At 33.7% G+C, this 16,054-nt stretch overlaps 1 protein-coding gene across 1 annotated transcript in view; it reads right to left on the bottom strand.

Annotated features, from left to right (window-relative positions):
* Positions 1–11,402, bottom strand: part of LOC143045413 (sodium-coupled monocarboxylate transporter 1-like) — a 54,823-nt gene extending 43,421 nt beyond the window's left edge. The window contains exon 1 of the mRNA XM_076217899.1: positions 11,350–11,402. Within this exon, the coding sequence (XP_076074014.1) occupies positions 11,350–11,388 (39 nt within the window). The 5' untranslated portion in view covers positions 11,389–11,402. The remainder of the gene's footprint in view (positions 1–11,349) is intronic.
* Positions 11,403–16,054: the final 4,652 nt, after the last annotated feature.

Here is a 16,054-nt window from a genome sequence, read left to right as displayed (position 1 = left end):
AAAGGTCAAGGTCAAAAACTTTGATTTCAGTTGACAAACCCATGTCCTATGGTAAAGATACAATTTTTTAATGCACATTATTCACAGCGGGGCCCACAGAGATGGCTCCCATCTCAATGATATCTAGTTGTTTTTGTGCTTTCTCATAAACGCAAGGATTAAGATTATCTTATATATACTAAGGATACATATCCCCACAATATTCATGTATAAGAACCAGAACCAAACAATACTAGACATTAATCGTTAAAAGTATGAAGAAATCGCTGATTATGCATATTTCTTATGTTGGTGGAATTATATATAAGTTGAATGAATAACCAAATACTTACTGTAACTTCTGACTGTTTTCATTAAATACATTATGAAACTATTTTACCTGCATAAATTGATATATAGGTATGTCAAAGGCGTTACCAAATTCATTACTTAGCAGGTTGCATTGGGACATACGCTTTTTACATGATAATGTTTTATATAAATAGTTGATGTGGTGGTTTTGTTCAATGATTACAGCTCTATAATAACTCTATAGAGCAGAATAAATTCTTCTCTGCTCTATATGGTTATTATAGTGATGTATACATCACTGTAATAACTCTAAAGAGCAGAGAATGATTTTTTTTCTGCTCTGTATATTTATTATAGTGCTGTAACCTGATGTTATTCCAGTTTTTGGTAGGGTTCATGTAGCTAATTAATTTTTTTTCTATGTTGTGTTTTGTGTATTATTGGTTATCTTTTTCTTTTTTTAGCCATATCGTCAATTTATTTTCGATTTTTGAGGTTGAATGTCCCTCTGGTGTCTTTCGCTCTTCTTTTAAAAGTTTGAAGTACAAATCTATGTTTCGTCAACTTTATTTTTATTCAAGTTTTTAAACAACCCACGCAATTTATTTTATTATTTTATTTTCATATTCAGTTCGGTAAAAAAAAATCAATTAAGGCTTAAAAGTGCAAAACCTTTATATACATGCATTTCATTTATATCCCAAATAAAACAACAACTTTAAAGTACTTAATACTTGTACCATCAATCTTGTTCTACCTTATAATTTTATTTACTTAAAATAAAAACATTGCATACATATTTTTCAACTCTAACACTACAGGATCAAGATTTTCTTTGTTGTTGATAATTTCTAATGGAATAAAACGTTCTTGTCATGTCCTTTTTAAAACAAACAATATAGAGTTCGAGCTTTTTTGTGAGTTTCCAAACATATTACCAGGTCTTAAAAGCTCAAAATGACTGAAAATGCAATTTAAATAGATCTCACGTTATAAAAATTATCAATTATCCCATGTTTTTAACTTTGATCATACATATAAATAAAGGCAACAGTAGTATACCGCTGTTCAAAACTCATAAATCTATGGGCAAAAAACAAAATCGGGGTAACAAACTAAAACTGAGGGAAACGCATTAAATATTAGAGGAGAACAACGACACAACATTAAAATGTAACACACACAGCAACGGACTAAGCATTAGACAAAATCCAATGAGAATAACCAATATAACATCAAAACCAAATACATGAATTTGAGATAGAAAAGTACCGTGACACGTCTTATAGTAATGTGAATTCACACGCAAAATATAAAATATTATTGTAAGTAATTATCAAAATTGTTCTTAGATTAAACTTCATATTTTTCTTTTTCCATTTTCATCAAAAACTAATAAACACCGTTGCTAAAAATGAAAAAGAGGGATGATTTCAATTTCTTCACTTGAAATATTTTAATGTTCGTCATTTATGATTAACTTTTTTTCACTTGAGGCTCAAAAGTACAAAAGGTTGGAATACTTTTTAGCTTACCTGGCCCGAAGGGCCAAGTGAGCTTTTCTCATCACTTGGCGTCCGTCGTCGTCATCGTCGTTAACTTTTTACATTTTTAACTTCTTCTAGAGAACCACTGAATAAAATTAAACCAAACATGGCATGAATGTTCCTTATGAGGTGCTGACCAAGTGTTGTTACTTTGTAGCCGATCTTACATCCAAGATGGCCACCAGCAGGGGACTTAGTTCAACATAGGACCCTATGGGAAATGCATACAAATGACTTCTTTTAGAGAACCACTGAATGGAAGAAACCAAACATGGTATGAATGTTCCTTATGAGGTGTTGACCAAATGTTGTTACTTTGTAGCCGATCCATCATCCAAGATGGCCGCCAGCGGGGGACTTAGTTTAACATAGGACCCTATGGGAAATGCATACAAATGACTTCTTTTAGAGAACCACTGAATGGAATGAAACCAAACGTGGCATGTGTGTTCCTTATGAGGTGCTGACCAAGTGTTGTTACTTTGCAGCCGATCCATCATCCAAGATGGCCGCCAGCGGGGGACTTAGTTTAACATAGGACCCTATGGAAAATGTATACAAATGACTTCTTCTAGAGAACCACTGAATGGAATGAAACCAAACATGGCATGAATGTTTCTTATGAGGTGCTGACCAAGTGTTGTTACTTTGTAGCCGATCCATCATCCAAGATGGCCGCCAGCGGTGGACTTAGTTTAACATAGGACCCTATGGGAAATGCATACAAATGACTTCTTTTAGAGAACCACTGAATGGAAGAAACCAAACATGGTATGAATGTTCCTTATGAGGTGTTGACCAAGTGTTGTTACTTTGTAGCCGATCCATCATCCAAGATGGCCGCCAGCGGGGGACTTAGTTTAACATAGGACCCTATGGGAAATGCATACAAATGACTTCTTTTAGAGAACCACTGAATGGAATGAAACCAAACGTGGCATGAGTGTTCCTTATGAGGTGCTGACCAAGTGTTGTTACTTTGCAGCCGATCCATCATCCACGATGGCCGCCAGCGGGGGACTTAGTTTAACATAGGACCCTATGGGAAATGCATACAAATGACTTCTTCTAGAGAACCACTGAATGGAATGAAACCAAACAGTTATGAATGTTCCTTATGAGGTGCTGACGAAGTGTTGTTACTTTGTAGCCGATCCATCATCCAAGATGGCCGCCAGCGGGGGACTTAGTTTAACATAGGACCCTATGGAAAATGTATACAAATGACTTCTTCTAGAGAACCACTGAATGGAATGAAACCAAACATGGCATGAATGTTTCTTATGAGGTGCTGACCAAGTGTTGTTACTTTGTAGCCGATCAATCATCCAAGATGACCGCCAGCGGTGGACTTAGTTTAACATAGGACCCTATGGGAAATGCATACAAATGACTTCTTTTAGAGAACCACTGAATGGAATGAAACAAAACATAGCATGAATGTTCCTTATGAGGTGCTGACCAATTGTTGTTACTTTGTAGCTGATCCATCATCCAAGATGGCTGCCAGCGGGGGACTTAGTTTAAGGAGGCTCGCGGGTATAAGATTTTCAGAAAAAAATTAAACATTAATTTTTCATTACAAATTTTATTTATAACCTTAAGTAGTTGTAACTTTATCATATGGTACAAAAATCATTCTAAAAAATCAATTCGTGTTGGCCCCAGTGGACTTTTAAAATGTAGATATCATTGAAAAAGCTCCAAATTATCTCCCTTTGCCCTTTAGCAAAAATGCCATTTTTTGGCATTAAAATTGAAATATCTTTTTTAACTCATCGGTGACCTGTATTTTTTATTGTTGTTTTCGAATAAACTGAACATAAACTAAATGATTGTAAAATTTTAGCGATTTCTGTAATTTAGTTCTTTTTTTATTTCGATATTACCGCTATTTCTCTTATTTGTTCAACAGAAAAAAAGGACATTAACAAAAATGTATGCTTCTTTCGAAGGCAGATTGTGAGCGTAAATGAACGGTGACCCCATTTTTTTATTTCATTTTTCTATTAAGCATAAGATAAAGTTCACTTATAGAAAAATATAGAGAAATCCTACATTAAATAATAAATTTCATTTAGACCCGCGAGCCCCATTAACATAGGACCCTATGGAAATGCATACAAATGACATCTTTTAGAGAACAACTGAATGGAATGAAACCAAAGATAGCATGAATGTTCCTTATGAGATGCTGACCAAGTGTTGTTACTTTGTCTCCGATCCATCATCAAAGATGGCTGCCAGCGGGGGGGGGGGGGGCTTAGTTTAACATAGAACCCTATGGGAAATGCATACAAATGACATCTTTCAGAGAACCACTGAATGGAATGAAACCAAACATAACATGAATGTTCTTTATGAGATGCTGACCAAGTGTTATTACTTTGTCTCCGATCAATCATCCAAGATGGCTGACAGCGCGGGGCTTAGTTCAACACAGAACCCTATGGGAAATGCATACAAAAGTGTTCTTCTAGAGAACCAAGGAATTGAATGAAATCAAACATAGCATGAATAATCCTTTCCTTATGAGGTGCTGGCCAAGTGTTGTTACTTTGAAGTCGAATTTTATCTGTTTTTATATGATTTCAAAAACCCAAGTAGAGTCAGGTGAGCGATACAGGCTCTTGAGAGCCTCTAGTTTTAAGTACCATTTTCTTTTTCTAAATAGCTCTGAAGGTGGTAATTGACAAGTATGCTCAAATTCAAGAACAATTGTTTATTGCTAGAAAAGGGTGTACCAAACATATCTAACTCAAAAGTAAATTCAAAAAGTGGAAATCCATTAAACCTCAGAAGGGAGGAATACTTTTTATAAGTACACTTTTGTTGATCATTTTTTGCAGGTAATGGATTGTGATTAATACATCTGCATTATCTCATTAAATCCAAAGTTATCTAGATTTTATGAATTTAGATCATATTCTGCATCTTCATTGTAAAGTTTTTTTTAACTCTCATGTTTGAACCTTCTTACATGTAGTTTTGCATGTCAAACACATAGCATATGAATTTATAATTACATGTACTGTTCGAATAATTAGCGCAGTCGTCAGTGCTTTGGTAATGGTATGATTTCTTTTACATACCTTTCTTGAATAGCCCGTTTATAAAAAAACATTAAATCACAAAAATACTGAACTCCGAGTAAAATTCAAAACGGAAATTCCCTAATCAAATGGAAAAATGCAATGATAAAACACATCAAACGAATGTACAACAATTGTCATATTCCTGACTTGGTATAGTCATTTTAGAAAATGATGGATTCAACTTGGTTTTATAGCGCTAAACTTCTCACTTGTATAACAGTCGCATCAAATTCCATTATATTTACAACAATGCGTGAACAAAACAGACATAATAGGTAAAATTGTCAAAATATGGGTAAAGCAGTCATCACTGTGTCACAATCTAAAAAAAAAACAAATATTTCAAAAAGAAGCACAAAAAGCCTCAATCAAATTTAACACCCACATTCATTGCTTCGCAGGCAAAGTTTACCTGCGATTGATTTGGCTATAATTTTAGGTCCCTTTTAGTCATGTGGTACTGAACGTGTTAAATTAGTAACATATGTCTTGGTATTCCTAAACGAAAGATCATATAGACAGAAGAAGAAGGATACTCAACAACAAAATTATTTTAGTTTACCTGTGTATAATATGACGTAATTGTTTTTCAAATTTGATGTTTTTCTAAAATCGTTTAACATTTCACAACAGTTTTATACTTTTACTTGAATAATTCATCCCTTGGTTTAATTATTCTGTATTTACATTGTATCACAGATCCAATATATTCGTTCATTGTGTGTTAATTTGTGTCACTTCGTTTTTTATTTCATTCCAATTGATATTTTATAGTGTGTCTTTCTAGGTTGTGATGTGATACTACAGTTTCAGAAAAGGGAGAAGGTTTGGTACCATTAAAACGTTTAATCCCGCTGCCATTGTTTGCACTATTCCAAAGTCAGGAATCTGATGTTTAGTGGTTGTCGTTTGTTTATGTGGTTCATAAGTGTTTCTCGTTTTTTATATAGATTATACCGTTGGTTTTCCCGTTTGAATGGTTGTACACTAGTAATTTTTGGGGCCCTTTATAGCTTTCTGTTCGGTGTGAGCCTAGGCTCCGTGTTGAAGACCGTACCTTGACATATAATGGTGTCAAGAGTTGCGCTAATATTAACGTACCTTTTTGCGGTACGTCCGCTATCTTTGTGACGTCGCGTTATTATGATACTTTTATATTGTATTGAATAGAAACGTATAATGGCAGACGTGGTTCTATCTTTAACGCCTTGTTAATTAAGCTTACGATCAAAATACACAACGCAACGCAATAATCTACATTGTTGCCGTGACTTCAAACGGAGAGAACTTTTATAAATATAAAATGTGATGTTGGATGGATGGAGAGTTCTCTCATTGGGACTCATACCACATCTTCCTATATTTAAGTAGTTGAAATATCTAGCTTTGAGCGTTCCTGCAAGGTAAACCCAGTACAGTGCTTTGGACATATACAATTTATGAAGTATACTACATATTGAATCCACAATAAATAGATTTTCTGTTTAATCTTAACTTTTGCTATTTGCTATCACTAACTGTTTCGGGGAAAGGGGTGTTTATAACCCTGCTATAACCCTACCACATTTTATGTGCATGTCCTAAGCCAGTAATTTTTAGTGTTGTTGTTCTCAATGGTTGTTTGCTTTGCCATAAACTATGCCTTTTGCTTTATCTTTTGAATTCGTGTGTTATTTCTGCTGGTTGAAAGAAAACAACAAGACATTGTTGACATATCGTAGCAATACATAGAGATAAATACATGGCCTTTTCCATATCAGCCTGGGTATCATCCCGAGACCCCCATATCAGCCCGAGACGGAGTCGAGGTGCTGATATGGGTCGAGGGATGATACCCAGGCTGATATGGAAAAGGCCATGTATTAATCGCTTTATCATATACTTCCGACAATAGTTTTATGTAAGGCAAATAAACTAATGCAATAACTAAAACAGTCGAACACTTTATAAAGAAAATTAAAATTATGAATCAAATATACTATAGTTGTCCAACAACAGCATCATTAACTCCTTATATATTTATGGTAACATTTCCTATAGAATTTTGAAACATTGAAAATTTGGAAGAGTTTTACGATCATTACTACTCCATGTTTGTTGTACTATAAAATGATTCATAATTGTCAATGGCATTTGTTAGCAAGTATTAAACTATCCCCACAAAAGTTCCCGTAAATTTTGACGTCGTCATAAAAAAACATCTGACGTCACAATGGAAAAGTAAACAACCGATACCGGAAACACCGGAAGTAACTTGCACGAGAGGCACTGATATGGGTTTTTTGCACGAGAGGCACTTGATATGGGTTATCAGCCCGGGTGGGAAGATATGGCTTGTGCACTTCCGCCCATTACACATATGCAAAAGCTATCATATTAATGCTAAGTATATGATAAATGTATTTATCGTCCTCCCCTCTGCCTATATCACCCTGCTCTGTTGCTCCGTAATTCTCGTATCAAGACTTCAAAACGAGACCAGGCATTATCAGCGACGTCACAATGTGAGAGGAGAAGTTATCAGCGACATCACAATGCGAGAGGAGACGTTATTAAGTTTGCTTTTGTCAAGCGTAAAACTGTCTTAGGGAGAAAGAAACGACCAGTAATAGAACGATAAAAAGATAATCGGGTTTTCTTCGTATAGATATCGTAAAATATCAGCCGCTCGACACAATGTGAACCTTTTTGGCGAGTGAGGGTAGCGAACGAGTAAATGGGCTATGCTCGCGGCTGATATTTTACGATATCAATGTGTAGAAAACCCGATAATCTATACATATTTGATCCTGTGCAATCATATAAAGATGACAAATTACGAGTGTTGGCTTTGATCCGTCAAGGATCGGAACTTTGAAGTTGTTAACCTAAAAAGTTAATCTGAGATCAAACTGTTAAAGAAACATGCAGCCTTATGTTGATAAATGAATTGAAAGAACATTTGTGTACTTTTACCAAAGAGGACTTGCGGTATGATGTGTTACGGTTTTATGGATTATCAGTATAGTTTATACAAGGTCTAGAGTTTCGGCGTCACTAACGGATGTAAAATGACCTGTATTTGTTTTATTTAACATCCTATTTTGTGTTATGGTGGTAATTTGTGTCATTGACAATCATATCACATCTCCTTAAACAGAAAAACAGTATATTTGTACTTGAATTCTAAAAATAAGTAGAATACTTAGAAAGGTTTAATCTTGTCTCATTTGTTACAATAAATTTATATATTTTGATATTTCCATGGCTTTCATATCATGACTTTATTCTTGGACTATAATGATAGTATAATAGTAAAAGTTTTAACATGATTATTAAAAACAAAAAACTTTAGAATGACAGCAATGAATGGGCATGTTTGTATTTTGATTGACATAACACGGAATTAAATTATGTATGATAATGTTAATTTAGTATATAGCACCGTTAAATGACTGACCATGTTATAACACGGATGAAAGTACAGAATAGTAAATGGGCTATGTCGCAGATTTTTCTAAAATTTTGCATACAACCTTGGCTCGGTAAACTACAACTCAAAATCGAAAAAAATAATGCCTTTATAACTTTTATTATCTGAAATATTGCAGATAGATTTTGTATTATATGGGTGATTATTTGTATAGAAAGAACATAAAATCGGCAAAAAAAAAATAAAAAAATTGTCTTAAAATCGCTAAATCTCTAATTTCACTGCATAGATTTTTCTTAATAAACTATATAGTGTTGACTCATAAATTTCTGTTTAATGATATAAAATAATCATATGGTTACCGACTTCGTTTTTTTTTTTTTTTTTTGTCTAATAATCAATTTGTTACCTTGTTGGTAGTGAAAAACGTCAAAAATCAGCGGTTTACGACCTGCAACGTTGTGACGTTACGATTATTTCGACGTTTTATTTGATTTTTCAAAAAAGAACACAACTTTGAATGATGTATACCGTAAAAATGAAGTCGGAGACCCTTTCTTTATTTTGCATCATTATAACGGAAATTTATTTATCAACTGTTACAACATATAGCTTTTTAAAGAAAAATCTATGGAGTAGAATTAGAGACAAATTTTTGAAATTTTTATGCCGAATTTATGTGCTTTCTCTACAAATGTTCACCAATTTTGTAAGAATTCAATCAGTAATATTTTAAATGATAAATGAGATAAATGCATTACTTTTTCGATTTTCAGTTGAAGCTCATGGAGACAGAGTTGGATGCAAAATTTTACTGAAATCTGTGACATAGCCCATTTACTGTAACTTGACCTTAACCTGACTTAAATTCGTATCATTCAGTCCGTCAGTAAAAAGTAAATTCCTTAGAGAATAAAAATTACTAGAACACACCCGCGAAATCGCGGGCATATACAGCTTGTGAACTGTTGTAGGATGAAGTTTGTAAAAGATAATTATGTATCATGGAGAATTTCAGAAAAGGTATCAAAAGCCCTCTCCCTTTTTCCAAAGTTCGATATTTGTTTCTTTTCTGTTAAATTCAACTATTTTCGTGTTTCTGCTAAATTAAAAATTTGCACCGCTTCAAACATTAAATAAATGTATCTACTTATATATAGACCATTATTAGTCTAATAAAATATGCTTCTAGGACAATCAGATCCATCATTACTTTTTCTTTTGAGAGCCTTATTAACATGCCAATGCCGTGTAGGATATGAATCTTGTTTAAATGACTAAGACCGACTAAGGCTAATTTGAGGGGTGGTCGGAGGGGTCCTGATCCCGAAATCCCGGTCTTAAAAACATGAAATCCCGATATGCAGAATTTAAAGAAATTCATATCCCGAAATACCGAAATCGAAAAATATATTCCCGGATTCCGTATTGATCAATCCCCAGATCCCGCGCTTAAAAACAACCGATCCCGAAGTCCCGAAAAAGGTCCTGCCTCCCTCTAGTGTCTACCCTACTTTCATTTTTGCCAAATCACTACTTTCACTTTTTATGCCCCATTTATGTGCATTATGTTTTCTAGTCTGTACATCCGTGCGTTCGTTCGTTCGTTCGTGACGTCCGTCCGTCTGTCCCGCTTCAGGTTTAAGTTTTTGGTCGAGGTAGTTTTTGATGAAGTTGAAGTCCAATCAACTCGAAACTTAGCAAATATAGTGCCGAGGTGGCATCTGTATACTATGGACACATTCTTGTTCCACATGTGTTTTACTTATTTTAATAAATATGCAACTGGTATGACCCCTTAAATAGTAAACATTTCAAAGAAAACAGTAGACAGAATACAGAGAGTAACATAATCGTAGTTTACATGTAGATAAAACGCGTAAAATAATTGTCCTCTCTAAGGAGGTATAATAGTTGTGGTTCTTGCGATCTAAAAACCATGATATGGAGAACGCTCTGATTGGCTTATTTATTTTTCGTTTTTGTTATCTATCATACGATTGGTTGTTTTAAACCGGAAGTCTTTTCTATGACTAAAAGTCAGTCTGATGGTGGAATCAATATCCGGACTCCTTTTTTGTCGTTTTTCTCCAAAAATAACTCAATCTGAATAATCATAAGAATGGACGACAAATGCAACTATGCATGTAACCTGTAGAACACAGAGGCATGATGATTAATTAATCGTGGAAGGAAGAGAAGCGACACACAAAATGAGGTCTTCTCGTTTAATAGTATAGATATGTCACACGTTAGAGCAAGAAAGTAAATTAGTTGCTATGAAACCTCAAAAAGAAAACCTCTACTTTAAAATAAAAATGTAAAGAAAAGGACTATGTAATATTGGCATTTGAAAATGGTCATTATGTTAAACTGGAAGTTCAAATAACTGTATTTTGTTTTTGGAAATAAATGGTCTGAGGCCAGTAAAGTCAACGTCTAGTATGGCCATGGACTTCAGATATTAACATTTATTTTCGAAAGTACCAATTGTTTGAGGATGGATGAAAACTTGCATATTCGTGGATATTTGATTTCGCGGTTTAGCCATAAGTATGCGTACATTCCAATAGAACATTTGTTATACGTTAAATATTTCAATTCATGCTTCCCCTGTAACCACAATTACCATAAAAATTGGTATCCAACAATAATGAATTCACAGTAATAATAAATCTTACAGCTTGAAAAAATTTCTTCAGAGTAACATTATTTGATTTTGTAATGGTTTCCCCTAAATGTATGAAGTGTTGTACTACATAATCCGCAAGCAGAATTTTCAGATCAAGCTGAACAAGTCGCAGAGCATACGGAAATTGAAGATACTGATAACTTTAATGACACCACAGAATCTACTGCAGGTCAATCCATCATTGGCTATTATTTTACTTTTCTATGATACAAAAGTAAGTAACCAATAAGAAGCCCAGGTAAACCTAATACCAAAAGTTCTTATTTAAATCTTTATAATTGAAAGTTTCTATTAGAACTTAAAAGAACTTACGAGTATAATTCGGTTAAAACTCTCCACAGCATCAAACATGACATTGCCACGTATTAAAGTACTTGTTAATTTTATTTTCATATTTCAATTGTCAATTTTGTTTTGTTTAATTGAAAGTATATAGGTCATGGTTTATAACGCATGTATCATAATGTGTATTTGATGTGTTAATACAACCATCACCAGTTACGGAAATGATTTGATTGGGATCATGAGGAGAAGGAATGTTCGGTATGATTTGATTGGGATCATGAGGAGAAGGAATGTTCGGTAGGATAGTTTTTCTTGGTTGTTATATGAGAGGATAAATGTTTAATCTTTGAACACTAAATTTCAATATTTCCTATAATTGTTCAATATGTTTTCGGCTTGAAAAACAAAATAAAGGCTTGTGGTTTATCTGACACTACATGCTCAGTTAGCTAATGGTCTGAAAGGTTTTTCGTGCAGACGAAAATACAGTATGAAGTTGCAGAGCATTGGAGACCTAAAATTCGGAAAGGTTTTGTCAAATATAACTACGGCATTTTATTCTAAAAATACTAAATAATTTGACAATTCAATCAATACAGAAAATGATCAAACAACAATAAAACAAAAAAATTTTATTCAATATTTTAACACTTTTCATGATATACTTTTAGCACATACCATTAGACTTTCAACTAAGGTTCTTGGTTTGCTTCTCTAATGATTCATTAACATTTGTGTATTGTTTCACGGACGTCATCACGAGTTGGTTGACAATTATGTAATATCCGTTTCAAAGATTATAGCGGATACGTTCCAAATTTCCTGTCAACATTCCCGTCCCAATTTCCCAAATGTTACCAACCGATTTCTATGTCGTTATAACAAGTTAGCTAAGTTGTTTAAACGAGTTAGCTATTTCGTTGAAACAAGTTAGTTAAGTTGTTATAACGAGTTAGAAAAGCTAAGTCGTTAAAACAACTGAGCTAAGTTGTTATAACGACTTAGAATAAAAACTCCACCCTGACACTAACCGGCGTCCGTAAATAGCCCTAGAGGAGTCTTTTAATTGAAATGGAGACACGAATATCTAAGACAACACTAATGGGATCAATAAACTGTTTGCAAGATAGCAATATACTTTTAAAGATCGTTCGTATGGAAATCATGTATAGTTTCCTTTGATCAAAATATGAAAATAAAGTTTGGATTCCGATTAAGGACTTTCCTTTTTATAATTTCCTCGGAGTTCAGTATTTTTGTGATTTTACTTTTTTTTTATATATCCTTACATTTTATTGTTAAAATTATCTTATAGACTGTCGACTTTCAAGTACTGTTTCATGTAGCATTCAGGCTAGACTCAGTAGATGACCGTCTTTAAAATATAATTACAGATATCATTGGTTGATTGATTTTTCACTTTTTGGTGTTTTAACTTCACTTTTAAGCAGGCTATATCGTGGCGGCCAGTTTTTATTGGTGGAGGAAGCCGGAGTGCCCGGAGAAAACCACCGACCTTCGATAGGAAAACTGACAATCCTAGTCAATCAAGATTGAAGTCGAGTGCACCCGCATGAGCAGGGTTCGAACTCACAACCCCAGTGTTGACTGGCTTGTGATTATAGTAATAACTACTTAGACCACTCGGCCACCGAGGCCCCAGAGCATTCAGGCTAGACTCAGTAGATGACCATCTTAGATTTAAAATATAATTACAGGTATCATAGGGATGTAACTAAAATACTTTTAGTATATTAAATGAGCGATCATATTGCTGGTTGCTATGGAAACAGAAGTTGTTGTTAAAATAAGCACTTAAATATCAAACTCGTAACAAAGGAAGTTTTTTTTGTAATTTTGCAGTGAAAGTACAGAATGTGAAATAGAACATTTAATGGTGATTTCTTATTATGTTATGATTGAAGTAAAAGTAACATATATATCAAATGTCCATTAAATCTAACAAAATTATAATTATTATAGGTTTTAAATATAAAACAAATGACACACATAAAGCATTTTTGGGGTTGTAATAATTTTCCAAGAACAGACAGATATAGTCAAAACAGCATTTAAATCATAAAACATGATAGGTTTATTACCTTTTCAAGAAGAAAAAATACATGTTTTATCATTTTGTCTGCATGCAATTGACCTTGTATAAAGGAATAATGAATATTACGAATACTAGAATCAATTGACATTGCTGTACTTCCTGCTTAGTTTGACTTTCGTATAACAGTTGGAAACTTAATCAATTAATATAAGAAATACGTATTAGGTAAACAGAACTGAATCATTTAAAAACAAAATGTACGTCGCTTTACGGCATTGTGACCTTGACCTCAAAAATGCGTAAAAACGACGAATCCCTACATTTTCAGCTTCTGCTTGTTCTTATTTGCCATTTAAAGGAATGATATTGCTCAATGATTAAAATATCAGAAAATCTCTGAAATCTCTTTGACATAAAACATATTTCTGTCCAAACAGATCAGAAACTTTTTCTATAAATAAATGTGGAAGAAATGTAAAAGACCAGTCCATAACAATTAAAAACATATTTTCTTTTTAAGTTTTGAAATGCATTTAAATCCATTATATACTGTGTGTAAAATATGAAAACTCCTTCCAGAAACTTGTCGTTCGGAACACCGAACATCCTGCAAGAGTATATTTACATCTGTAAATTTATAGACAAAACGCGCGTCTGGCGTAAGTGTCAAATTTTAGTCCTGGTATCTATGATGAGTTTATTTAATACCAATGGGTCGATGCCACTGCTGGTGGAGATTTATTTCCCCGAGAGTATCACCAGCCCAGTAGTCAGCACTTCTGTGTTGACTTGAGTTATCATTGATATAATCATAATAATAAATAATTTTTATTAATTGTTAACAAAACTTTGAATTTTTGTAATGCTAAGGCTTTTCTACCTCAGGAATATATTATCTTAGCTGTATTTGGCAAAACTTTTAGAAAATTTTGGTCCTCAATGCTCTTCAACTTCGTACTTTATTTGGCCTTTTAAACATTTTTTGATTCGATCGTCACTGATGGTTTTTTTGTAGAAACGCGCACCTGTTGTAAGTGTAAAATTTTAGTCCTGGTATCTATGATGAGTTTATTTGGCATGGATTTGATGCATCAAGAATTTTGTCAATTGCACTGGTAAAAAAATTACATTTTTTACATGATAGCAAATGTGTGTGAACAGACATGTCTAAATGATGGAGTTTTTGGATCACTTAATACAAACAGTTAGCGATGATATGCACATTCGTATTCTCTTTGTGAGTGTTTATCATAGACTCTTTTAAAAACTCGAAGAAATTTCCATTGAAAATTAATCTGCACAATGACTTCTCTATTTAAATACGCAGTAAAACATGATAAGTTGCAAAGCCGTCTTGAAAATCTTGAATACAAATGCATAATTAAAATTGATATAAAAAATACCGACCAATGGTCAATTCCTTATCTATATCGTATCTATTTCAAGCCACATCATATTGAATTTAAACTTTTATAAAATAAAAAAACTAAGGTTTTGTCACTCCCATGTATAGACACCATTAGCTGTATTTGGCAAAACTTTTTTGAAATCTCGGTCGTTCATGCTCTTTATCTTCTTACTTTTTGTTTTGGCTTTGAATCTGATCAGGTTTTGGCGCCGCAGATGAGTCTTATTTACCCAAACACGTGTCTGTCGAACCAAATTACAAACCTGGTATCAAATAGTTCGTTTCAATGTTTGTTGGCGTTTGTTTTTGTGGCATTTCAGTGTTTCTTTCGGGTTTTTTTTTTTGCTCAATAGTTGATGTGTTTCTCTCTGGTTGTGTTTATGACCCGAATTTGTTTTTGCTTCATCGATTTATGCCTTTTGAACAACGATATACTACTGTTGTCTTTATTTAACGATCTATAATGAGTTTTAAAACCACTTCCTGGTGGAAGTTTTGTCCCTTGGGTATCAATATTCAAAACGCTAGACTTTATCTGCACCCAGGTATAGATAGTCTTTCACCACTGGGTCGATGCCACTGCTGGTGGACGTTTCGTCCCCGAGGGTATCACCAGCCCAGTAGTCAACACGTCGGTGTTGACATGAATATCAATAATGTAGTCATTTTTATAAATTTCCTGTTTACAAAACTTTATATTTTTCGAAAAAACTAAGGATTTTCTTATCCCAGGCATAGATTACCTTAGCCGTATTTGGCACAACTTTTTGGAATTTTGGATCCTCAATGCTCTTCAACTTTTTACTTGTTTGGCTTTATAAATATTTTGATTTGAGCGTCACTGATGAGTCTTATGTAGACGAAACGCGCGTCTGGCGTACTAAATTATAATCCTGGTACTTTTGATAACTAATTTCAAAGTGTTATCCGAGATATTAATTTATATTAGTATTCAAGTATGTCCAAATCAAAAGAAGGAGCATCTACGTTATATGTGAGATTAGTTTTCAGTTTGAATAATATAGTAAGAAGAACATGTCATAAATTAAGAGCGTACTATCTATCTCATTCATTGAACAAAATGATTATATTCCACATGTGAAAAACTCGGGAAAAATAAAGTCAATCCAAGGTGCAGTTACAGATGACACAAACAATGTACTTTTTAAGTGTATTCAAACGGACAGACTCAACTGAAAAGCTCTAATTGACCTGCTCTCGGCTCTGGTTATGCAAATACTAGTCTTGAAACAAAGTAATATTTTTTT

This window comes from Mytilus galloprovincialis, chromosome 9 (genome assembly GCF_965363235.1).
Source record: "Mytilus galloprovincialis chromosome 9, xbMytGall1.hap1.1, whole genome shotgun sequence".
In the NCBI taxonomy this organism is placed as follows: Eukaryota; Metazoa; Mollusca; class Bivalvia; order Mytilida; family Mytilidae; genus Mytilus; species Mytilus galloprovincialis.
Note: the sequence above shows the minus strand (reverse complement) of the source record. Positions and strands in the feature narration are given on the sequence as shown.